The sequence below is a fragment of the Lycorma delicatula genome, chromosome 2 (assembly GCF_047948215.1).
Source record: "Lycorma delicatula isolate Av1 chromosome 2, ASM4794821v1, whole genome shotgun sequence".
NCBI lineage: Eukaryota > Metazoa > Arthropoda > Insecta > Hemiptera > Fulgoridae > Lycorma > Lycorma delicatula.
Window position 1 is genome coordinate 176,515,366 of NC_134456.1, and position 25,881 is coordinate 176,541,246.

Below are 25,881 nucleotides of genomic sequence, written 5' to 3' on the forward strand. Positions count from 1 at the left end.
CGATCTAACTTGTCCGCAAAAGTTTGGTTATGTTAACGGTTTATTGTTTTGCCGGATCCAAATATTAATCGAAACACGGTGACTAAAATAACTGTCGTATGATTTTTTTTATTAAATTGAAATATGCTAGGGATTCGTGCAATTTAGAAATTCTTTGATTGTAATGTGTTGTTTTTCATAGATATAGGCCTACTATGTGAACAGTAATAAACCAAAATGCCAGTTAAATTTTGGCGATAATGATAAAATTAAAATATTTTTTTGATTCTGAATATTGAGTTTTTATTTTCTAGATTATAATGACGTTGGATTTTTTTTTGTAATTTGGTACTTGGAAGTGTAAGTTTAATAGTAGCCGAAAATAGTATTATGGATGTTTCTTTGAATTCTGAAATATCTGCTGACAACATTGAATTTGATTCCAATGTGAAGATTAATGACATAAGTACCGAAAATAAAAACGTAATTAATCCGGAAGATTTACCAGTTGGTAATTCTGTCGCTGACTGTTCTAAAAATGTTTCTGAAAATGGTTTTAATACGTTAGCTTCAGAAAATGAAGCAAGGAATATAACTAATGTAAATATTAAAAATTACCCAAGTAGTTCTTCATGTGGCGATGAGGATTTACCAGCAATGTGTAAGATTGCTGAAGATGTAGATTGTACATTAGATGTAAATGCGAATTCAAGTTTTCTTTCAGAACAGAACAGTTTCAGAACAGATGATGCAAGTCAGCAAGTGTCAAAAATTGTTACAGATAAGAAAGAAAATTGTGCAACCGCAGGTCTTAGATATATATTTGATAAGCAAAATGTTAATCAAATATCAAATATTTACAGAGATTTCATATATAAATCGGGGAAAGAAAATTTTCTGAAAGGTTGTAAATGGTAATTATTTAATCATTAATGTGTTTCAGTTAAGCAAATTGTTATCTAGTAATTTTTTTCTTTAAAGAAATCTATGAAAGCTTTTATCAATATTTACTGCTTGTTGATTGATAAATGTATAGAAATGCTATTTCTTAGAATCCTGTTTATTCAATGTCTGATTAAATTGGATACCTACATGCTATGCACTGTATGGATGGATGACGTTGTTTATTGGGGAATCCTAAATATTGGCTACTTTTTTTATTTGGATTAATCAATTTGTTTGACTGATTAACTGATGATGAACTTGTTTAACTGATTTATTTGCAAATCCAGCATATATTTTTTCTTTTCATTTCAAAAAACTTAAACAATTTCGATTTAAATTTGATTAAAATTAAAATTCTCAGTAGAATAGCACCCATAAAATACAATATTATAAAATGATTCTCTTACTTGAGTTTTTCTTTGGAAAAAGTTAAATTTTCCCTTGCAAGTTTATTAATTTAGCCCAACGAGCTGGTCTAGTGGTAAACTCGTTGCAAATCACCTGTTTAATGACTAATTTTGAAGTTGGGAGGTTCTGAAGTTAAAATCCTAGTAAAAGTTAGTTGCTTTTTTACAGATATGAATACTAGACCATGAATACCTGTGTACTTTGGTGGTTGGGATTCAGTTAAACACACGTCCCAGGAATGTTGGCCTGAGTATGTATAAGATTACATTTTATTTACATGTCATACATATCATCCTCATTACATTGGGTCATGGGAGAATAGAGGGTAATTGTTCACTAATTGAGTAGATTGCAATGTATACATTAGGAATAATAAGTCTATTAACTTGAGAAAAACATTTGTCATAATAGTTCTAAGATAAGTAACTGAATTTATAACCATACTTTAATTAATCTCACAAATTGCTAGGAAATGTTTAAATATATTTCTAACTTCTTGCTGGTAAAGACCTTTACCTTTTTGGCAACTTGACTTCAATCTTTGGATAGGAAAGACACCTTCTGACAGTTCTGTAGGCAGTCTTTACCCCACTGAGCTTCAATAAAGTAATGACTGTTACACAGATTATTATTAGAAACCAGTCTGGTGCCACAGATGAGCTAGGTGTTAACTTAAACATGGTACTAGTGTAGTGAAGAAGGGAGGATGTGGATGATTAAACCACAAAAGATTACTTTTTATTCAGGTTAGTGTTTAGCCTTGTCTAGTATGTATTGTTGTTTAACAGCCCTGTAAGTTTTTTAATTTTAAACATATGATTCCCCTGTTTTTAGTTTTACTTACTACTCCCTTGAAAGGAGTTTGTGAGGATATGAAAGGGGTATTTCATATCAAATCATATAATCTAAAATTAAATGGTTACATGATCATTTTTGATTTTTGTATGTTCATTTTGTAATGCCCATTCACCAATTTTTCTTTTTTTTGGCATTTGTGGTTTTTCCATTATCTCAGAAACTGACTGAGAAACTTGAAACAAAAATTGTTGTATTCTACACAAAAATTACTATATATATTACATACATAATTTTCCGATCTTGTTTACTTATGTCTGAAAATCAGCTCTGAATCAGAGCATGTAAAATGCAAAATTTTCAATTTTTTCACAAGTATTGTACTGTGGAGTGTTGGAACATAAGTTAAAATATCTCTACCCCTTCTTACTATAGTTACGGAAGGTTTATTTATGAATTTTGAAGACTGATGTTCTTTTCATTTAAATTTTATAAAAGATTAAAAGTGCAGGAGTTTTTAAAATGTACGATTTTTGACGCCTTTTATCTTAGATGGGGAAGGTCATAATAATTCAGAAATTTTTTCGTTTGTAGCAAGATACAGTTAAGGAAGTAAGCAAGATATAGCAGTTACAATATGGCTGAAAAATTGTAAAAGTGAAAAGTATAGTTTTTTCTTTTAAGAAACATATATTGTACTTGCAAACAGTAAAATATTTTGTTTAGCCATAAAGTAAAGATATTGATAAAAGTTCTCGTAATGTTAAACAATAATTGAGGTCCAAGTTAATTGATAAAAAAATGTTTGAATACTGGTACATGGCAATGAAAATATAAATTCCATTTAATTTTGACACAATAGTACGTACTGATTTTATGGATTACCATAAAATTGGATTGTGAGCAGTACAATTTTTTGTAACGTCAGCTGTAAAATCTCATTGTAGAAACTTTTAGGGAAGCTAAGATTTATATTTGCTTACTTATTTCAGTGTGTTGGGTTCATAAATAAAAAAAGTAGGGGTTGCAGTTTTCTGATACTTAGAATTAGAACTATAAAATGTTTTGTTTTTGTGTTACAATAATGATTTTATGGCAGAGTGGTAGCATCTCAGCCTTTCACCTAGATGTCCCAGGTTTGAATCCTGGTCAGACATGACATTTTTCATACTCTCTAAATATCCATTTTCACATTCCCATGTACAAGCTTCTGTGATGAATTAATTCATCAGCTCAAAAAAAAATTTAACTCATAATTCTGTAATTTTAAAGAAAATAGAAGTTATATTTTTTTTATTTTTGATTACTTTTATGTACTTTAAAATTTCATTTACTCTATTCTAAGATCAAAACTTGTTGAAAAGTATCGTTGATTTAATGTTAACTGGGAATATTTATACTGGAGATTTAACAATTCACTTAAGAAAAAGCAGTTGTTTTAAAAAGTATAATTTTACGATGTTTCTTTGATTGGTTACTTAGACAGTATTTTTTTTTGTTTTCAGTCATTTGACTGGTTTGATGCAGCTTTAAAAAATTCTGTATCTAGTGCCAGTCGTTTCATTTTGGTACACCCTCTACATCCTACATCCCTAACAATTTGTTTTACATATTCCAGACATTGCCTGCTTGCACAATTTTTCCCATCTACCTGTCCCTCCAATATCAAAGTGACTATTCCAGGATACCTTAATATGTGACCTATAAGTCTCTTCTTTTAAATATATCTCCAAATGCTTCTCTCTTCATCAATTTGCAACATCACCTCTTCATTTGTCACTTTATCCACCCATCTGATTTTTGACATTCTCCTACAGCACCACATTTCACAAGCTCCTGATCTTTTCTTCTCGGGCACTCTGATCATCCATGTTTCACTTCCATATAAAGCTACACTCCAAAGATATAATTTTAAAAATATTTTCCTGACGTTTAAATTAATTTTTGATGTAAGCAAATTATATTTTTCACTGAAAACTCGTTTCACCTGTGCTATTCGGCATTTTATATCGCTCCTGCTTCATCCATATTTAGTAATTCTACTTCCCAAATAACAAAATTCTTCGACCTCTGAAATCTTTTCTCTTCCTATTTTTATATTTAGCAGTTCATCTATATTATTTCTACTACATTTCATTACTTTTGTTTTTGTTCTTGTTTATTTTCATGCAGTAGTTCTGGCATAGGACTCATCCATGCCATTCACTGTCCCTTCTAAATCTTTTTTACTCTCAGCAAGAATTACTAGTTACTAGTACAAGTTTTGCAGTTGTCAAGTTGATTTCTAAATCTTTGCTTAACCACGATATAATCTATCTGATACCTTGCAGTATCACCTGGATTTTTCCATGTGTATATTCTTCTATTATGATTTTGAAACTGGGTGTTGGCAATTACTAAATTTGTGCAAAACTCTGTAAGTCGGTCCCCTCTTTCATTCCTTTTGCTTAGCCCGTATTCACCCACTATATTTCCTTCCTTGCCTTTTCCAGTGCTTGGATTCCAATCTCCAACTATTATTAAATTTACATCTTCTTTTATGTGTTTAATTGCTTTGTCAATTTCTTCGTATCCACACTCTACCTCATCATCATGGGTGCTTGTAGGCATATAGACGTTAACAATGGTTGTCGGTTTAGGTTTTGATTTTATCCTTATTACAATGATTCTATTGCTATGCAATTTGAAATACACTACTCTCTTCCCTATCTTCATGTTCATTATGAAACCTACTCCTGCCTGCCGATTATTTGAAGCTGAGTTAATTATTCTAAAATCAACTGACCAAAAGTCGTTTTCCTCTTCCCAAAAAACCTCGTCAATTCCAACTATATCTACATTTAACCTATCCATTTCCCTCTTTAAGTTTTATAACCTACCAACATTTTTTAGACTACTAACATTTCACACTCCGACTCATGAATGTTATTCTTTAATTTTCTGGTGACCCCTTGCTTAGTAGTCCCCATCTGGAGGTCCGAACGGGGGACTAGTTTACCTCTGGAATATTTTACCAAGGAAGGCGCCTCCATCTTTGTTACATAAAAATGCAGAGAGGTGCATTTTCTTTAAAAAAAAAACAGCCATAGTTTTCCGTTACTTTCAGCTATGCAGTGCTCAGAAGATTGAGTGATATTGATATGGCCATTTAAATCCTCCTGACCCATGCTCTTAACAACTACTGAAGAGCTGCTGCCCTCTTTCAGGAATTATTCCTTAGTCTGTCTCATAACAGATATCTCTGCGATATGGTTGCACCTTCGGTTCAGCTACTCTGTTTCACTGAATACTCAAGCTCCCTCACCATCGGCAAGGTCTCATGATTCATAGAGGGAGTTACACAGTATATCAGATTGTTATTACTTTGGACAGCTTTTTAGAAAAAAATTAAAGTAGTAATCTGATTAGTATTTATATTTCCATAAGTTATAGACATAATGATGGTATTTGTGAAGTTTTCATTTCATTTTGGATTCATTTCATTTGCCAATTTTACCTTTGTAAAAAGGTAAAATTTTAACCTTTGCAATCCAATTTTTTTTTGTCTTACATCTTTGTTCCCCATTTCTTAAACTTAATTATTTGTGTTAATTATTATTCTGTTAAAAGCATACTTGCTATGGTTATAAGTTTTTTGGTATTTGTCATAGGGGTAGCCATTGGCTGTTTGTTATATGTAACCAGTGTGGTAAAATTCAAATAAACTACTCTCATGATTTGAAAGTATGTTCTGGTTTTGAAAAGTTTTTTTCTGTAATATTAATTAATTTTTAACCTAATATTACCAGCTACATCTTGGTAGAATATTTTTTAATGACAATTTTGATTTCCTCAAAAGTATTTTGTTATTGCTGTTCGTAGGACTTAAGAAAAGAATGTTAAAAAAATCTTTTATTGCTTGCTATTGCAGTTGTATGGAAAGTTTTTATCAATCAAATGTGAGAAAATGTGAATCAATCTGCCCTTGTATATGTTTACTATGACTTGAAAATAATTTAACCAAATTAAATGAAAAAATAAAAAGGTAAGAATATGCATGGTCTAGTCTTTTGCAACTAATTAGTTACCTCATTTACAATTGAACAATAAACTTGGGCCAATTTTCCTTTTAAACTGTGGGGAGGTGTGGAATTGGAAGTTCTCAATAGTTACAAGTTGATAGTGAGTAGTTGTTTAAAGTTACAAACTTTGCTGCTGTTGCAAGTAGCACATCTTCCTTGTGTAGTATAGTTAACTCAACTGAGCTTTGTACAGACTGTTCACAGATTTTGTTTTCAGTATTATTTGATATAAGTGTTACTAAATGACAGATGCTGTTTTAGTGTTACTGCAGCTGGATATTAACATAATAACAGATAGTTGTTTTATGTAGTTGTAGCCTCAAATTTTCAAATAATTGTCATTTGAATTAAAAAAAAAAAAGGTTGTGATTTATGTTGTATACTTTATTGAAAAAAACTGTTCAACAAGGCAGAAATCCCTATACTATAATCGATTTTGGGTCATACTTTATATTTAAATTATGCTCATCATTTTGTTGGGTTTTAGTTGCATACAACTAATTATCATGTTCTGTTCATTTAGTTTATGTAAACCTATTTTATGTTTTTGAAGGGCACCAGATGGTACATGTCTTCTTACTAACTGTGAAGATAAGAAGTTAAGAATTTTTGATTTACCTCCGAAGTTATATACACAGAAACAGTGGTGTAACAGTGAAGTACTTCCTGAATTAAAAAAGACACTTCAAATTGGAGAGGGTGGTTGTATATATGATTATTGTTGGTATCCATTAATGAATTCATGGGACCCTGCAAGTTGCTGGTAAATTGTTAATGGTTTTCTTACTCAATAAAAATGTAAAATTTAAGTAATGTTTATTTTGATATTAAAAGTAGCTAGTCTTCTGATTTAAATTTTGTTTGATCTTTATTATTAATCATCATTTACATACCACTTACTTTTTTTTGACAAATCCTTACATTTTAATTCTTAATTATCTCACTAGTTTTGAATGGCTGATTATATTCTTTGTTTGAGAATTGTTGCTTATTTGATGAAGTTTATCAGGTAAATAGTCCCATTTGCACATATCATTCATTTCAACAATTATCAGTTTGCACATGTTCATTAATATCCTTTAATCATTGCCACACTCTACACCACTTAAAAGATTTTTTTATATTTATGGCCATGTTCGGACATGGCCATTCTTCCGAACAGTCTGCATGCGTGTGCCACCCCCCACTTATACTTAAGATCATATGTTTGCACCTTTATTTCATATGTGTATTTTCATTGTTATCAAATATTGTTTCTTTCTGTCACTTCTTTATAAAATTTATTTATGTTTCTATTAAAATTGAATTACCTGGAATAAAATTTGTTTAGTAACTAATTTACAAAAATTATATTAAAAAAAAAAAATTAATTATTTTTAAATTTAATAAACATAAAAATAAGTTCGGTTAGGAATTTGTAAACAATAATTTTTTTTCAATTATACAGTTGTGAAAGTTGTAAATAAGACATTTGCTGCAATTAATCTTATAAAGGGTGTCACTTCTTGCAATAACTGACAGTACTTACGTATTAATGCCACCGCAGCTACAGCTTTATTTAAAAACAAAGTAGTCAATCGGACTTCGGTGGAAAATGAACAGTCTCTTTATTAATTTTAATAAATGGTTATTTATGTTTATTTATTTATTTTATAAATATAATTTAACCAAACTTAACCTATGCTCGCTTCGCTTACTAACCTTGACTAATTTTTGAATAATTTTTTGAGTATTTATTTAATAAATTCAGTAATTATTGCAATTATTTATTATTTAAATAATCAAAACACTCCGGTTAATTAGTCAAGGTTAGTGAGCGAAGCGAGCGTAGGTTAAGTTTGTTTATATATTTATAAAATAAATAAATATTAACCATTTATTAAAATTAATAAAGAGACTGTTTTGAATCTATGTTAAACTCTATATCGGATCATTTTCCACCGAAATCCGATTGACTACTTTGTTTTTAAATAAAGCTGTAGCTGCGGTGGCGTTAATACGTAAGTACCTAACTGACTTCTGTTTAAATATTGAGCTTTATTATATTTTATTTTTTATTTTTTTAATTGCAGACTGATGCAAACTGAATGTATGATGTATAATTAATTTGGTGTCATAGCCAAGCAATTGTAGGCTACCTAACATATGACAGTTGTTATTCACAATAATGATGAACATTTAAAAAAATAATTAGCATTTCATGTCAATCTATTAGGGAAAGTAAGGAATGAAGTTTTCTTTACCAACTATTACTACTACTATTAATGATAAAGCAATGCAAGCAATTGTTCAAGATTTTTTTTGTGATTATGGGATTATAAACAAAGATAATTTGCTCTACATAATTCACAGATTTGTTGTATTCAATTAATTTATTGTGGGGTTTGCATTTGTTCAGAAAATCTCAAAGTTAAATTGGTAAAAAACTTTTTAATAGCATTAATGAATTTTTAAGCATCCTATGATAAGTGAGGGGAATGTAATAATTGGAATGGGCTAAATTTGTATTTCTTTTCCTTTAAAATTTTCGTTTTCTTTTGAAGAGAAATTATTAGGTCAAATTCATTATTAGTATTTTGATATGAGACATTTTTTTAGTTGCCAATATTAGAGTAACAGTTTTTATGTTATTTCAGTTTTACCTCACTATCTTATGTAAATAATAATATTACTTACATTATTTGGATGTTGGTTTTGTATCTTATTGTTCATGTATCTGTTGTATTTATCTGTTTATTTTTGGTTCTGATGTAATGATACATATTATGATTCATGTATTGTCCAAAGATTATAAATAGATTATTAATTGTTTATTTTTTAAATTCTTTATTGCAGTTTTGCAAGTTCATCTGCAAAAGAGCCTGTACACCTGTGGGATGCATATACTGGAGAACTAAGGGCAAGCTATAAGATTCACAATTAGTGAGTATATTTTTCTTTTTCATAATAATCAAAAAGCAAACATAAAGGAAGTAAACTCAGCAAACTGAGCAAAGGTAATAACTTTTGATCAGTTGCAATTATTGTATACTGAAAAAAAAATTCTTGAGGTAATTATATAGCTAGAAATCTCTAACTCTTATTGCTTGTGGATTTATTTTGCACAAGTCAATCATCAACATAAAATTTAGTGATATTGTAAATTTGACTTCAGTAATTTATTGTAAAGATAAATTTTCTTCCAAAATTTTATTAGTGTAGTATTTAATTATTTTATGGGCAATTTCCAAGGTTCAGACAAAGGTACCAGACACTATCTAGTTAAATGACTACATGGCAATTTTCATCCAATATTATTTTTACCTTTGTGATATACAGTTTAAGAACCATTGTATTGAAAACTGGCTTTGACTGAAACGTTTGTCCATTGTTTATTCTTACTTCATTTTTCTATTTCAGATTCTTTTCCCTGTTCATGTTGTGGAATTTCAGGTTTAGGTGGAAGATCTTGATGTGTTTAAATTCAATGCTGGTTCATTTTAACTATTTTATGATAGAATTATATTTTATGTTCTGAAGTATAAAATTAATTCTTGTATTAATCCTTGTAGTAAACATTTTTTAGATTTGATAATATCGGTTCATTTTGGATAGATATCTATTTACATTTTGATACCTCTTGGTATTGTACTTTTGCCTGCTTATTCTACAACACCCCTTATAATGTTATTGAAACACCCCAGTAAAAATTTTTGATTATATCTGATGTATTTCCTAAAATCAAAATTTTAGCTATCCCCACACACTTTAATTGTTAATTTACATCTACCCTTTGATATCTAGAATTCCATGACAACACCAAGTAGTAGTGAGAATTTCCTTATGTTAAGAATGTATAAATTTGCTCACAAAATAGCTGTTCACTTATAAATAACTTTTTGAATATTTGTTTTTTTTTTCAGCTGTGAAAGTGCTGTGAGATAAAGGATTGTCATTATTATTGATATAGGACTGTCATTTTTTTTTTTTTTTAAATTATCGTAGAAAATTAATTATGGTAATAGATATCTGTAGAAAATTTGATTATGAAAAAATGAAAAAGTAGTAAAAATTCATTTTTAAATACTGTGTTTTAACTTAATATAATTTATTTACAGAATATTTTAAACATAATTATTTTAGATCTCAGTTAAAATTTCTCAAAGAGTTTTTTCCACTGATAAATTACTTATTTATTGGAATATAGTCAAAAAAATTCTACATTATTTTATTGTTTGTACCATTTAAGCTAATAGTTGTACAGTTTAGTTTTAGTTTATAGTTCTATCATTTTGGTAATATGTCTCAATTTCATCTCAATGAATAATTTGAGAAAACAAATGTTTTTATTTATTTTCATCTTCCCAGTTGTTTATGTTCTTGTTTGTAATTCGTTCAAATATTTTTTTCTATAATTTTTAAAAATTTTATGTTTTAAATCTGAGCCATTTTATCTAATCAGTCATTTATACTAGCCGTTTCAGTGGAAAATGATGAATATCTGTATATATTTCAGACACTTTATTTACTGGAATTGTTTAATTTTTAATTTATCTTACAGCCAAATTTTATTGTAAAGAGTTATTTCATTTGAATTATTTTTCCTTGTATCTGTAAGATTAAAAATTACAACATTGATGAATTGTGAATCATTTTCAGAATTCCTCTAAATTTAATTTGCATTATTCTTTCCAAAGTGATGAATTTTAGAACATGATAATAAATTATGTTTTCATTGAATTTGCTCTTTAAAATTTATTCTTCAATTATTTTAAACTGAGTAATTTTATGCTATGCTATTTTCTGTATGATTCTACTCATTTTAAGCTAAAATGATGCATTGCTATAAGTAGTATTAGTAGTATTTTGATGCTACTGTCTAAATCTGGGTGTTGAACTCCAAATCAAGTCTTGGTCATAGGGATGGGAAAGTAAGCTATATTAGCCAGGAGTATGTAGTGCATTGTGATGAAGTGATGGCATTAGATTTATCTTCCTTTGCAGTGAAAATGAGCAACAGTTACACAGCATAGTGAGCTTCTGAATTACTTTTTTTAAATCCTTTGATTGTATGAGATGACTTCAAAATTGCATCATTCAGATATAGAACCTGGGACTGACAGCACCGCTGCAGGTGATTCCAAAACTTTTATTTTAAAGTTATTCAATTAATAAATGAAAATTAATTGTTAGATAATATAATAACTTTGCTATTGGCTTTTAATTATTGTATGTGAATTTCATATTTATTTTATTTCAGTGCAGAAGAAGTAGTAAGTGCTCTTTCCCTGAATTTTAGTCCAGATGGAGTGAAACTATTCTGTGGTTTTAAGAACAATGTGGATGTTTTTAATGTACAATATTCAGGCATTAAACCAGTGACTTTTAACATAAAAGGTACATATGTAATTAAATGGCTTTAATTTTTAATAGGGGAAATCTATATCAGTTTGAAAATTGTTAATATATATATTAAATTAGTCATCTGTTGACACCTTAGTATCATTAGATATCTGTCATGTAAGTTTGTCAGATTTTTGAATGCATATGCAATGAGATTTTGGAATGCAGTTTTAAACTAGGATGCACAATTTACAGTACTCTTAGAAATGATATGGTCAGAGTAGACAAATTTTAAAAATCTTTTAGCTTCTGTTAAAATAAATTTTTTTTTAAACCTTTTTTGCCCCATTGTTTTCTGTCTTAATTTTGGAATGGAACCTTTGAAATACTGCTGGGAATGAACTAAATTCTATTTTTGTAAACTCTATTTTAAAATGTTATTGCTTGCCATGTTTGGGTTATTATTCTACAGTCCAAAGAATTTTGAATCTTTACATCCATTTTCAGTTTGTTGACTGTGCAGATTTGTCTACAAATCCAGCTTAGCAGTTATTACTTACCATTCTGTGCTCGTTATTTTCTTTTCAGCAATTAAAGTAAATAACCTTTTTTATAGAAATGAGATTAGTATTATCTCTTTAATATTCAAATAACAATAATCTCCTTTTTTATTTAATTGAAAAAAATATATTTTCTGCTATATTTTTATGTTTGCCTTAATATAATTTATTGCATAATTTAATTTGCTTTTTAAATAAATTATCTATAAATATGTGTAAATAATTTTTTGTGTTATAAAATTGTATTCTCTTTAATTTTTAAACAGTTTCAATTAAACAATTTTTTTTTAGCTCTAGGAGATCAGTTGGGATTGGTTTCGACAATTGCAGTTAATCCTTATTTAACAGAACTTTTTGCTGTTGGTACTTATCAAAAGACAGTTGGTGAGTTTTATTTTTCCATAAACTGTATTAGAAATATTCATTTTGAATTTAAGATATTGCAGTATCATTTTGATTGTTAAATGAGGAGAAAAGATAGGTCACTGGTTATTCTAGCAGTTTAAAACCTCTGACTAATTGAGGTGGAATTGTTATTTATTATTTTAATTTTAAATGTTGGTATATTCTGGTTGTTTTTTTCTTGGTTTAAATTTAATTATAGTGTAACATCTTGTCTTGAAATAATGTACTTCTGAAATAATTGTACAGTTAAAAAGATATTTACAGTTAAAAAGATAGGTTTTATGGAATTCTATTAAATGAAAACTTATTCAAAAGCAAGGTAATAGTAAGTCACAGTTATGGTAATATAGAGTGTAATAGTGAATTGAACGAATTCAGTTGGTTTTCACTATAAAATAAGGATAGATGTTGCAGGAAACTTATAGAAGAATTGGTATTTAAACTTTTGGAATTTTACAAATAAGTTAAAAAAGAAAACTGTGAAAATTGGAACATAATTTACTTCATAATTTGAAAACATCTGTAGAAAGCCCAAAATACCTAAATCTGTATAGCAAAGACTCATTGTATTAGATGTATAGGGACAACATTATATTATATAAAGAACCTTTGCTGTCTTATTTATTGTATTTGTAATTTTGCAGTATTAAAAATTATTAAGTAAATTTCTCAATTCTTAAATTCTCATTCATTGCAATTTTGTATTTTAACACCAGCAGGGTGAACAAATGTGAAGAGGGGTTATGGACTGAAAAAGATGGATGAACATATTTTAAAATTTACTAGTATCCATTCTTCTATTATTGGTTAATAATTATCTTTTTCTTTTTTGTGGTTATTTCTTACTGAAATTATAGTTGTAATGTCATTATCAGATAGCTATTGTGACAGCTCTTTTGATTCTGTAAGCTGCAGATTCAAACTCTGGTAAAAAGTGTTATTACTTTATTTGGAATGTATTATTTTTGTTGTAATTTCTTTCATCGAGTTTCAGGTAATTTGCTCAATTCAAGAGTATTTGACCTCAATATAAACTATACCACTTAGCTACTACTTAGGTCATTCATTTTAAGTGGACTGCTTAGGTACTAGCTTGTTGTAGATGAATAAAAAGGATTTATTTATTGCTAGGTATTGATGCATGAAATATTTTGCTTCATATCAAGTATTTCTCATTTACATTTTGCAAATGAAAAATGCAAACAAATTGGGAACATTTATTAATATGAAGAATTTTGAAATAAGAAGAACTGGAAAATTTTTTATTACTTAAATACTCTTGTAAAGCAGCTGTGTTTTTTTTATTGAATTTCAGTTTCTTGGATGTGGCTGGTTTATTGAAAGTTTATTTGTAATTTTATCAGAATTCAGAACAATTTTATCAGAAGAATACAGAACAATTAGTTTAACTAGTCATGCATCAAAAATCTTAACTAGAATTCTATACAGAAGAATTGAGAGGAGAATGGAGGAAGTGTTAGGAGGAGACCAATTTGGTTTCAGGAAAAGTATAGGGACAAGGGAAGCAATTTTAGACCTCAGATTAATAGTAGAAGGAAGATTAAAGAAAAACAAACCAACATACTTGGCGTTTATAGATCTAGAAAAGGCATTCGATAACGTAGACTGGAATAAAATGTTTAGCATTTTAAAAAAATTAGGGTTCAAATACAGAGATAGAAGAACAATTGCTAACATGTACAGGAACCAAACAGCAACAGTAGCAATTGAAGAACATAAGAAAGAAGCCATAATAAGAAAGGGAGTCCGACAAGGATGTTCCCTATCTCCGTTACTTTTTAATCTTTATATGGAACTAGCAGTTAATGATGTTAAAGAACAATTTAGATTCGGAGTAACAGTACAAGGTGAAAAGATAAAGATGCTACGATTTGCTGATGATATAGTAATTCTAGCCGAGAATAAAAAGGATTTAGAAGAAACAATGAACGGCATAGATGAAGTCCTGCGCAAGAACTATTGCATGAAAATAAACAAGAACAAAACAAAAGTAATGAAATGTAGTAGAAATAACAAAGATGGACCACTGAATGTGAAAATAGGAGGAGAAAAGATTATGGAGGTAGAAGAATTTTGTTATTGGGAAGTAGAATTACTAAAGATGGACGAAGCAGGAGCGATATAAAATGCCGAATAGCACAAGCTAAACGTGCCTTCAGTAAGAAATATAAGTTGTTTACATCAAAAATTAATTTAAATATCAGGAAAAGATTTTTGAAAGTGTATGTTTGGAGTGTCGCTTTATATGGAAGTGAAACTTGGACAATCGGAGTATCTGAGAAGAAAAGGTTAGAAGCTTTTGAAATGTGGTCCTATAGGAGAATGTTAAAAATCAGATGGGTGGATAAAGTGACAAATGAGGAGGTATTGCGGCAAATAGGAGAAGAAAGAAGCATTTGGAAAAATATAGTTAAAAGAAGAGACAGACTTATAGGCCACATACTAAGGCATCCTGGAATAGTCGCTTTAATTTTGGAAGGACAGGTAGAAGGGAAAAATTGTGTAGGCAGGCCACGTTTGGAATATGTAAAACAAATTGTTAGGGATGTAGGATGTAGAGGGTATACTGAAATGAAACGACTAGCACTAGATAGGGAATCTTGGAGAGCTGCATCAAACCAGTCAAATGACTGAAGACAAAAAAAAAAAAAAATCAGAATTCATTTTTAAATTGATAAAAACAATTTGCATGTAGTGTTAAGCATTGCATAACATTAAGCATTTGACATTTAGAAATAAAGGATTCATTTACAAGAGTATATAAACAAATTAGATATGTTTATAATAATTTTTTAAAGATTTGTTCCAGGTTAAAAGTTTTGTTTCAGTTGTTTTGAATGTGTTAAAAGAAAAAAGAAATTAAAATTTTTACTTGATTTAAAACAACATTCTAAACAATTATGTAATTTTCTGTTTCAGGCTTGTATTGTGAAAGGGATAAGTGTGCGATTTGTATTTTTAGTGGACATAGTGGGGGTTTAACTCATATGTTATTTTCCCCTGATGGATCTCGTTTGTATACTGGTTCTAGGATGGATCCAGAGATAGTATGTTGGGACTTACGTTATCCTGGAAAAGTATTATTTTCACTTTGTCGTACTGTCACTACCAATCAGCGAATTTATTTTGATCTTACTCCTGATGGAAAAACTCTTGTCTCAGGTATTTGAAAAATAATTGCAATTGCTAGAGTATCAATATATGACCTTTTTTCTTCAAGACCATTTTTAACCACTCAGGGGTAACCGGTAATTGCCTAGTAGACGCTGTCTTGGTCGGCCCTGAGTGATGTGGCTGTAGATTAACCCATCCTGTGACATAGATGCCCCTCCTCTGAAAGGCTTTCCTTCCCATCCCTATACCCTAATCAGGGTCTGGGTATGCATCCCATGCATACCTCCCCCGAATTGCCTGCCTGCCTCACATACCTTGAGTACTTAATTGGAGTGCCCCAATCCAACCATTTTTGCATGTGGATGGACTAGAAACGTCCTTAGCATTGAGGCTGCCTCCCTTGTCCCTACACGTGTCCACGATTCGATCTCTGACGACCTCATTTTTTTCTCCAGTCTTTTTTCTTTTTTTTTACACATACATTTATTTCCCAGGCAATAATCCCTTGGCGTACTCTTGGTATTTCTAGGTGTCACTTTCTGGAATTCTAACCAGTCATGATGGACCTAAAATCCTGCAAGGCAGTAACAGAAAATATAAAAATTGGCAAAGAATAAGAAAACCCTACAACTAAATGTAAACTAGACATAAGTGACAAAGACTTCACTGAGCAATAGTGCTCACATGTCAAAAAATCTTAACAACTTATGGTATTGGCATACTACTTGAAAAAACTGGCTGAAAGGCCAATAAGTCCTTTATAAACAATTGATATAGCAGAAAAGCCATACTTTATTGAGGTAAATAAAAGATGGCTTGTGAAAAACACTTCAATAGACATTTCCTAACCTAACATATGAAACAATATAAAATACACATATACAAAATCATTATTTACATCATGTACAAGAAAATCAAAAGAATTAACATTACTTAAATGCGAGCACAAAAGAGGACTCTTGGGTAACCCATTGCTCACAGAAAGACTGGCCTCAACAAGGGGGGTGCGATATCAATAAGTATACGCAAGGTGAACACCAACACCGTTGGGTTCTATTAGATTCAGGTAGAAAAAAGGAAACATTAGAAAATACATTGCTTAAATATATAAAAAAGAAACACATCATGAAAAATAAAAAAGACACAGATTACAGCAAAATTTTTAATAAGACACAGTAAAAAGAATGAAATGTTCGTGGTGCCTTGCCCAGCACCAAGTTTCCACAATGGTCTTAATTAACTGAACAAAACAACAGTCATAACCATAGACGTTCATGGTCACTTGACACATCTTAAAAATAACATACATAGTAGATATAACATCTTAAACTAACCTATCAAAATAAAACATTAAACATCGAGAAATGGGAGTAACAACAACAATAGCTGCGATAGTCCTGATTGCATCACCTTGAACCTGTGAGCCTCACCACCAATATTATCCACTAGTCCTTTCAGTCAGGACCCCATTCCATCATTTCTTCCAGCCTGGTCTTTAGGATGCCTGTGATCAACCTGGACACCTCTTCCCACTATTGTTGTCCCCCAGAGCATATGGCCAACTGTGTTCTCTGGTGTCAGCTAATCCAGCCCTTGTAGCCAGCGACAACTCATCCACCTTTCACATCTATATGTCGTGTGCTCTGCGACACGACATATTGTGTCCAGCTGTCCACAATATACACAAAATGGAGAGTTTCGACACTTGAACTTGAAGAGATAGGTCCCATATTCCCCGTGCTCTGAAAGAAACTGAGTTAGCAAATGGAAAACCTCCCCATGCTTCCTCTGAATCCACGGGGGCCAGATGGGGATCAACCGTCGAATTCAATTGCCTTTTCGTGAGGCATCTCAAAAGCCCTGCCATTTGTACAGTAGTAGCTGCCATACCGCCGTTTTAGAATCTACACATGACCTGGTTTTTAGCTAAAAACAAAACTTTCTCTTAATTTTTCTCAAAGAAAGCCAAAAACGTTTGTTTCATAATACTTGAACAATGTTAAAATTAACCTTTGTTAAAGGTTAATTTTGTTACTTACTAATCTTTGTTAAAGATTAGTTTAGTTTGATTTTAATTTATAATGAATTTATGTTAAGTTTTAAAATAATGTAATTGTCTATTAAATTTTTGATGCTTCAGGAACAGTTTACTTGATTTTGATGAATGGAGTACCAATATAAAATTCCATCTATTTTCAAAATTTTATTGGTGGTAACAATATAGCCTTTCTCTTACAGACCTTATTTTATTAACAACTCAAATGGAGTATGATGTGATCTCTTGGTTTAAGTCTTGCTTGTCTTATATTGTTTAAGTTATCTGGATAAATTAATGCCTCAACCTTTCCTGAGGGCTCAATCATTGCAGTAGGAAAAGAATCATTCAGATCAGCACTGTAGTTCTCAAGTTTTAAGTGAACTTTGGTAAAAACATATAAACATTCTGATTATTATATATAAATATGTGCATTTTCCAGAGAATCAGAATTAGTTTCATGATTTCTCTCAGATTTCAACAATATTCTCAATAAAAAAAACTATAAACTATAATATTTTTTTTTTAAGTGTTAAGGTCTTCTTTGGGCCATCTTGGCTTGATGAGTTTCATCTTTCTTGTTCCCAGATTTTTTTCATTCGTTCACTACTAGCCTTCTTCTAACAAAAAATAAAATCAAAAAACAAAGTAAAGTACAAAAAAAAAAAATAATCATTGAAAATTGTACTTCCAAAAAGCAAGATGCTGTTCGTCAGTCCACTTTAAATCTGTTCCAGCACCTATTTTTGTTCTTTAAATTGCTACCAATTTTCTGTCTTATTCCTGAAAACATCCTTGTCAGCTATCTCTTCTTCCAGGATGCCTATTTCCACCAGTTCACTTTTGATTTCCTTAACCTAGTTTGTTGTGTTTGAGTTTCATCAATCAAATCAATTTTCTCAGCTTGTTTGTGCTCTATCCTCTTTAGGTGTCCGTAAAATTTAGCTCTTTGTTTTCTTGCCGTCGTGGTGAAAGTTTCCGTTTTCTTGTAGAGTTCCTTGTTGCTTCGTAGTCACCACTCTCCTTCTTTGTTTTCTCATGGTCTTAAAATTTTCTGTAGTATTCATCGTTCCCACCTTTCAGTCACCTTGATATCCGCTTTTCTGTTCATGGATAAACATTTTGCGGTGTATAATTCTTCTGATCTGACTACAGTGTTGTAATGTCTTCTTACCTTTGCTTGTATGGATATACTTTTTTTGTTGTACTGGTTCTTCGTTATTCTGTAGGCTTTTTCCATTTTCTTAATCCATGTTTGTATTGCTATTTTAACCAGTCTATTTGGTTGATTCCATTTTCCAAGATATTTGAAGCTGTTGACCCTATTGATCTTGTCGTACCTTGTTTCTAGATATTTTTAATTCTTGTGTTTCCATTCTATATATTCAGTTTTTTCAAATGAGATTTGTAGTCCAGTTGTTTGTGTCGTTTCTTGTAGTGTCTCAATCATCCGCATCTTCTATGTCAGAAGTGCTATGTCATCCACAAATGCTAGGCAGACTACTATTAGGTTGGTTTTTTTGGTCCCAGTCATATTTCTTCAATATTCTTTTAATTTCTAGTTGTTTTCACCATTCTCTGATGATTTTTTTCCAGTACAGTGTTAAAAAGCATTGTTGATAGTCCATCCCCTTGCCGCAACTCCTGTCTTGATGCTCAAGGCTTCTGAAATTTCACCAATGAATTTAACTTTGGAGGTTGTACATATTAAAGTTTGTTCTGTAATTTTGTGGTTCTTCTTGTTTATGCCAAATTCTTCTAAAATTTTAAATGTTATTCTATGTATGGAGTCATGCACTTTCTTAAGAAGCTTAAGAACCTTCACCTTACATGAATATAATACTATACCTTATACTTAAACTATTGTTATTACTGTATTTTTACTGGTTATTGCTCTAAGCCTTGTAATGCTCGAGGTTGAAAATGTGTTCGGCACATGATCAGCCCTTCCTGAATCCTCCCTGGTATTCACAGAATAGATGATCCATTTGTTCGTTGATTCTATATTGGAGGGCCTTTGATAAAATTTTGTGTACTGGTAGGAGGTAGATTCCTCTATAATTATTGCTGTCTGTTTTGTCTCCTTTTCTAGTGCAGTGGGTGTATGAGGGTGCTTTTCCATTCTTCCAGGATCTTTTCAATTTTCCAGATTTCTTAGCAGATTTATTGCACCTTCTTTACTATTTTCCCTTCTCCTCATTTCAACATTTCTGCCATTCCATCTTCTTCAGGTGCTTTTTGTTTTTCAGTGCCTTAATGATCTGTTCTATCTCCTGTTCTGTGGGGGATCTGACTCTGGGGTGGGTTTATTATTGGTACTGAAATTTAATAGTTCTTTAGGGGTTGCAGTTTAATAAATTTTGAATTTATTTAGCTAGAATATTGCAATTTACTGTATTATTTAAGGCTAGTTTACCTTTGTACTTTTTGAAACATAGTCCTGCTGGTTGATATCCTTGGAGTTCTTCTTTTAAGGTCTTGTAGAAGTCCTTAGTATTGTACTACTTGAAATTTTTTTCCATCTTTTCCAATCTAACAAGTTATGCTGCCTCTTGATTTTTCTGATGGTTCTTGCCATGTCTTTTCATTGTGTCTTAAGACAGTACAATTTTCTTCTATTTTATGGGAGTTCTCTTGTTTCCATGCTTCTATCCTTTTATTTAGTGCTTCATCACATTTATTGTTCCATCATCTGTGCTTGGGCTTTCTTTTAGGTTCTGCGATTTCTTCCGTTGCTTTTTGTAAATTGTCTTGGGACTCGTTTCAGTCTGTTCCTAATTTTTTGTTTATTCTTTTTAGATACTCTTATTTTTTACGGCTGAGGGCTTTTGTTTTCATTCTGGGTTTATAAGTGGTTTGGATTTGGGGTATTGGGTTGAAATTTTACTTTAATTATTTATTGTTAAGTAGTGATCTGAATCTAAGTTTCATTATTTCTTTTTGATTTTTCCTGGTTATAGCGACATGGTTATTTGAAATTTTCCTATTTTTGTTTTAGGTGTGGCCCATGTCTTCTTCTTGAACATATTTTTAAAATGCGTTGTCAACAGTTTAAGATTGAAGATTTCGCAGAAGGCGATAAGTCTTTCCTCATTTTTGTTTGTTCTTCTGTGGGCTGGATAGTCTCCCACTATGTTCCTAAATTTCTTTTTGATGTTTGATGTGATGTTGTGGAATTTTAGCTGTAATGTCTTCTGATTGTTTCCAGAATGCTTCTACTTTATCTGGGTTAGCTCTATTATCCTTAATCATTGGGGTGTGTGCATTTACAAGGGTATATCCTTTATTTTCTGACCTGAAGGATATTGTTGAAAAAATTCTTTCTGATACATCCGAAAAATTAATTATGCTTCCTGTGATGTTTTTTCTTACTACAAAAGCTGTTCCCAAAATGGTACTCCACTGTAGCTGTTTGTGATGGCTGGTTTTCCTTTGTAAATCCTGTAATTTCGTGAGTCCATATGAAGTTCGTTCCTACATCAAGTTTCTTGTAGTGCGGTTATTTTTATACTTTTTGTATTTAGCTTGCCAGTCAGTTGTTTTAGTTTGCCAGGCTGTGTAAGTGTGTTGGCATTAAACGTTGTCAAGAAGTGTTTTGTCTTAGTTTTTAGTCTAGTAAATGCATTTGAAGGTTTTCCAAGAAGCTCTGATACTTCTGAGCATGAGGGTCTAGGCTCCCCAGAATCCGAAGACCTAGTTGCATCGAATACCTTGAGGGATTCTCCTTTAAGATTACTCTCTGGGATAGTTATCGGATTGGTTGACTTTTCCATCATGCCTAAAGGTTGAAGTTGGTTTAGGAAAGCGAGTTTCCACATTAAACTGAGTAATAGTAGTAACACTCAGAGTTCTTCCACTTTAGTTCATAGAGGTCATACGTCCCTTTCCTACCCAGGCGCACCATATGGAGGCTTGAACGTCAGGTTAATCCTGTAATAAAATCCAAGGATTTTTGAATTACCTTTTTCTCTTCTGGAAGACTTGTCCACTACAATATTTATTACAAACTTTAATATTATAACTTATCCACAGAGTAAAAACAATCACTTGGACATTATAACAGATTAGTTATCTGTTATAGTGTTAATGCAATTGAAAGTTGGCACCAATACAGTTGAAAAATGTTATGTATCGCCCCTTTCAGTATTGGTGATTTTTCATTCAAATAATGAATAGGGAATACTGCAAATATTGAATGGTTGTGGTGTTGGTAGCAGTGATGTTTTTTTTAATTGTATGTATAAATAATTAAGTGTTATATTTTCAGGAAACACAGATGGAAATATCAGTGTTTGGGATTTAGAAAATAACAAAATTGAGAATGGAGATAATGGACCAGCATTACCTGACTTTTCCTTTCGTGCTCATAAAGATTGTAGCAATGGTGTAAGGTTAGTATGACAATTTCAGTTTTATTGTAATTATTGGAATTCTGATTTAACTCTTCCTTACTCACTCATTTTGACTTTATATCCTTTGGTCTTTAAGATGCTATTTCTGAGACATTTAAGGTATATTGATTTCATTAATTTGTAAGGATGTAGTTATCATCTTACTCAGAGCCTGGAAGTTCTGTTAGACTGATCTATGAACTATGTAAAATCTTAAACTTACAATGAGTGTATTTAAAAAGTCAGCCCATAGTTTGGAATGCTGTAAGCAAAAACATATTTTTTCAACAATTTACGAAAATTACCTTTAGGTGTTAAAAATATGAAAAACCTGGGTTTCTATTTAAATTACATCATTTAATGTAGTAATCTTTTGAATTACTTAAAAAAAATGTTTCTTAATAATTCTACAAAAATCAATTTCATATGATTAAAAATATGAGTGGAAGTCTATATTGCAGAAAAATAAATTTATTAAAATTATACCAAAATTATCAGAGGCGTTCAGCTGTGAAGTTTTGGAAAATGGCAGCTTATAAAAAAATTAGTAGCTTTTATATTTAGCTTTAAGTGATTTTTTTTTTTTTTTTTTTGAAAAAATAATTATGAATAATGGTAATTTTTCATAAGTAAATTAAAGAAATGAGTTGGCTACTTTACATTTTTGATGAATAGTTTCAGTTACCCTGAAATTGATGTTAAGTAATAAAATATCTACAACTTGTAGAAAAAAAGATATATATTTTGTTATATATAAATAGTTTTAAAATAAATTTTTTCAGTTATCAACTTTCTTGATTGAAGTTATAGATTAAATTCATTCAACTGATCTTTTGAAAGTTAACTTGTTGAAACAATAATAAATCTTTATTAATATTATTTTAAAAGTATTTTTTTGTTGGTCAGGTATGAAGAATACCTTTGATGCTGACCTTTGCTGTTGATAAGTTACTTGACCACAAAGGAATTTTTTAATTTGTGTTTTGCTGGTGATGAGTTTGTATTTGTTACTTTTTATTTATTTAAATTAAATAGTTATAATTAATTGATTTATGTTTTCTGAAATAGATTGTAAAATAACAAAAATAAAAATAATAATGAAAAACTATTTAGTAATCCAGAGAAAAAAAGTTTTGTTTTTTGCATCTTACATGAAACGAAAATGTTATACTTTCAAGAATAAAATAAATCTTAAAATGAAAAGCTTTCAGCATAGATATTATTATTTCCTGTGACATTGTTGATAAGAATGAGTAATTCTTAATCAGTCACATTCACTTATAAGCATACAAACTATACATATCAGTATGGTTGAATGGTGTAGTATTAATTTGTCCAAGTTTCTTCCTAAGTTACAGCATATATGGAACAAAAAAGGAGGTAAGTACAAAAAAAAGAAGTAATTACACATATTAAAGTTTAATATGAAATACTGGCCAATATCAGAATTTTGTTGCAACCAGTCAATCTGTGAAAACTTAAATTTGTGATCGCATAGATTTCTGCTGACCCTTAACCTGATTTATTCTGTTAAACAGTATTTTATTGCAGATTTTTCTCTACAGTAAAAATTAAAAAAGTAAACTTTGCTGCATATGAGATTAAATTAATTGAACTTGGTTTTTCCTTGGCTAAAGAACCTGTCTTTACCGTAGAAGAATTATAAAAAAAAATTACTTCTTTACTGTGTGTAATTTTAAATTAAGGTATTTTAAAGGTGCTTTTTGAGTAAATGTTAAAAGTGAAATTTTATTTAATTAAAACTTGCTGATTTATATTTTTAAAATTGAAGGTTGATATTTTGTTTTCAGCATAAATCAGTGTTATAATCTTTTAGCAACATCTTCTGGCCAGCGCCATTTTCCTGATCTAACGGGCGATTGTGATGATGAAGATGCTGTAAATATTGACAGTAGTGAAAATGATATTATTTCTGAAGATAGTATTAAATCAGGAGAGATATTTGATTTTAGTTCCCTAAATAACAAAGTAGAGAATTGTGTTAAACTTTGGTGGGTTGGACCTGCGAATTGATTAATTATGTATTAAAAAGTAAGATTGTTTTCAAAAATTTATCTTTAATGTACATTTTTGTTTGTTCACTTACATCTTACATATGATTTTGTAATTTTCTTACCCAATTATTTATTTATTTTTCACGATATGATTACATTTTGCTTTGTATTTTTTTTTATATATGAAACATTTTTTTTGGAGGAGACCATTAATTTTTATTTTTGTAGTAGAAAAACAAAACTTGTATCTTTATGTATAACTTGTTTATTGGTACACAATATTCATGTATCCCATACTATTTTTTTTTTTTGTTGTATTTTCTGTTTAAATATTATTTTAATATATATACATGTTCATTATGTATGTTAAAAAATCTATTGTGACTGACATATACTTGCCAGAACTGGTGTGGTGGTTTACATACAGACTGTAAAATCTCATGTACTGGTTTACTTAACATTAATTTTGCTGATTGTATGTTCTCATGTCACAAATTACAAACTTTACCAATATGGTTCTTAGCTCAATTATTTGTGATCACAGCAATAAACACACCAAGAATATAAATGTTTTGCAACTTTCTAACACTTTTAAAACACTATTTATAAATAAATAAAATAGTATTACCCATTCTTATGATACAAAGAGATAAATGTGAATTTTATGGTACAAAGAAATAAATATGAATTCTTTATTTATTAATGTATTGTTATTATTTTCAAAATTTAATCAAGTCAGAAGAAATTGTGTAATTTATTATAATTATTCATTATTTATTGAAGAGCAAATTTTTTTGTTGAATTATATTTAATTTCATTTAAATTAAAAAATAATAGCGATATAAGAATTTATTAAAATTTGCTCTTTTTATAACCAAGTTATTTTTCATTTCATTTATAATTAGGTTTAAGATGCTGTTTCATTTATTTTGATATTATCAATAAAATTTATATGGAATTTATTTTGTGGTGATTAATGATTGTATAATTTTTTTAAATTTTAATTTTATTGCAGCAGCCCATACTATTGGGTGTGTGAGATTTCCCGCCAAAAACTTGCTAAGCGGGACTCGCTAAAACAGCTCTCCCTAAAAACAACATAACCCATTACCCGCCATGAAGGCATTACCCAAGACATCCTGCTGTCATCACAGGACACAGTAATGGGCCAGAAGGGTCGAGTAAGCGCAGACCTTAAGGACTCCCACATGTCTCATCACTGAATGACAACCTGCAAGTGTGGACTGCCACCCACCGGCTTCACGTACCACCAACCTACGCCTCCAACACCTTGCAATAGATAATTTTTCCCACAAGACGGAATATAATGTTCCATGTCTGCTCATCTCCTAACATCCTTGAAATGATGTTCTCAGTTATCAAGAGGTTGAACTGAGCGTAGTTCCTCCGCATGTCCCTCCATCTATGGTAGTGGAATACCATATGCTCTGCATCATCCAGGTCCCTGCAGCATGGACACAAGCTGTCATCCACTCTTCTACGCAGTGATTGGATTACTGTATGACAAAATTATGGCTGTTTTATGTATAAATACAGGGTAGTCATATAATGTAATCTTGGAAGATGTAGGCTTTAGTTTGGATGGTAGATTGAAGATTGGAGAGGCTCGGCCATCCTGTCCTTGCAATAGTTATTAAAAAGTACTTCATCAGATGGATAGTGTGTTTACACAAGTGAATTTGATGTAAAAATGATTTAAAGTATAGGTGAATTGTTAGGAGACATGAAGGGTGAATTAATAAATTTTAGTTACAGTTTTTTAAAGACATTGTTAAATTTTTTATTTAATATAAAAATTTACTGTATTAT

The 25,881-nt window shown here is 30.3% G+C and overlaps 1 protein-coding gene across 3 annotated transcripts; it reads left to right on the forward strand.

The window, feature by feature from the left end:
* The first annotated feature begins 2 nt into the window (after window positions 1-2).
* WDR79 (Telomerase Cajal body protein 1 homolog) lies at window positions 3-24,950 on the forward strand. 3 transcript variants are annotated; one of them, XR_012755198.1, is made up of 9 exons: window positions 4-893; window positions 6,742-6,951; window positions 9,024-9,110; window positions 11,428-11,564; window positions 12,362-12,454; window positions 15,416-15,658; window positions 21,913-22,036; window positions 22,943-23,025; window positions 23,848-23,986. XR_012755198.1 is itself a non-coding variant. In XM_075356732.1 (8 exons), the coding sequence occupies exons 1-8, from the start codon at window positions 370-372 to the stop codon at window positions 24,068-24,070; spliced, it is 1,641 nt and encodes a 546-aa protein (XP_075212847.1). In that variant the 5' UTR covers window positions 5-369; the 3' UTR covers window positions 24,071-24,948. The 3 variants fall into 3 exon arrangements, 2 of the variants coding, with proteins under 2 accessions (XP_075212848.1, XP_075212847.1); XM_075356732.1 differs by lacking the exon at window positions 22,943-23,025 and having other exon boundaries at window positions 5-893; window positions 23,848-24,948; XM_075356733.1 differs by lacking the exons at window positions 6,742-6,951; window positions 22,943-23,025 and having other exon boundaries at window positions 3-893; window positions 23,848-24,950.
* The last annotated feature ends 931 nt before the right edge of the window (window positions 24,951-25,881 follow it).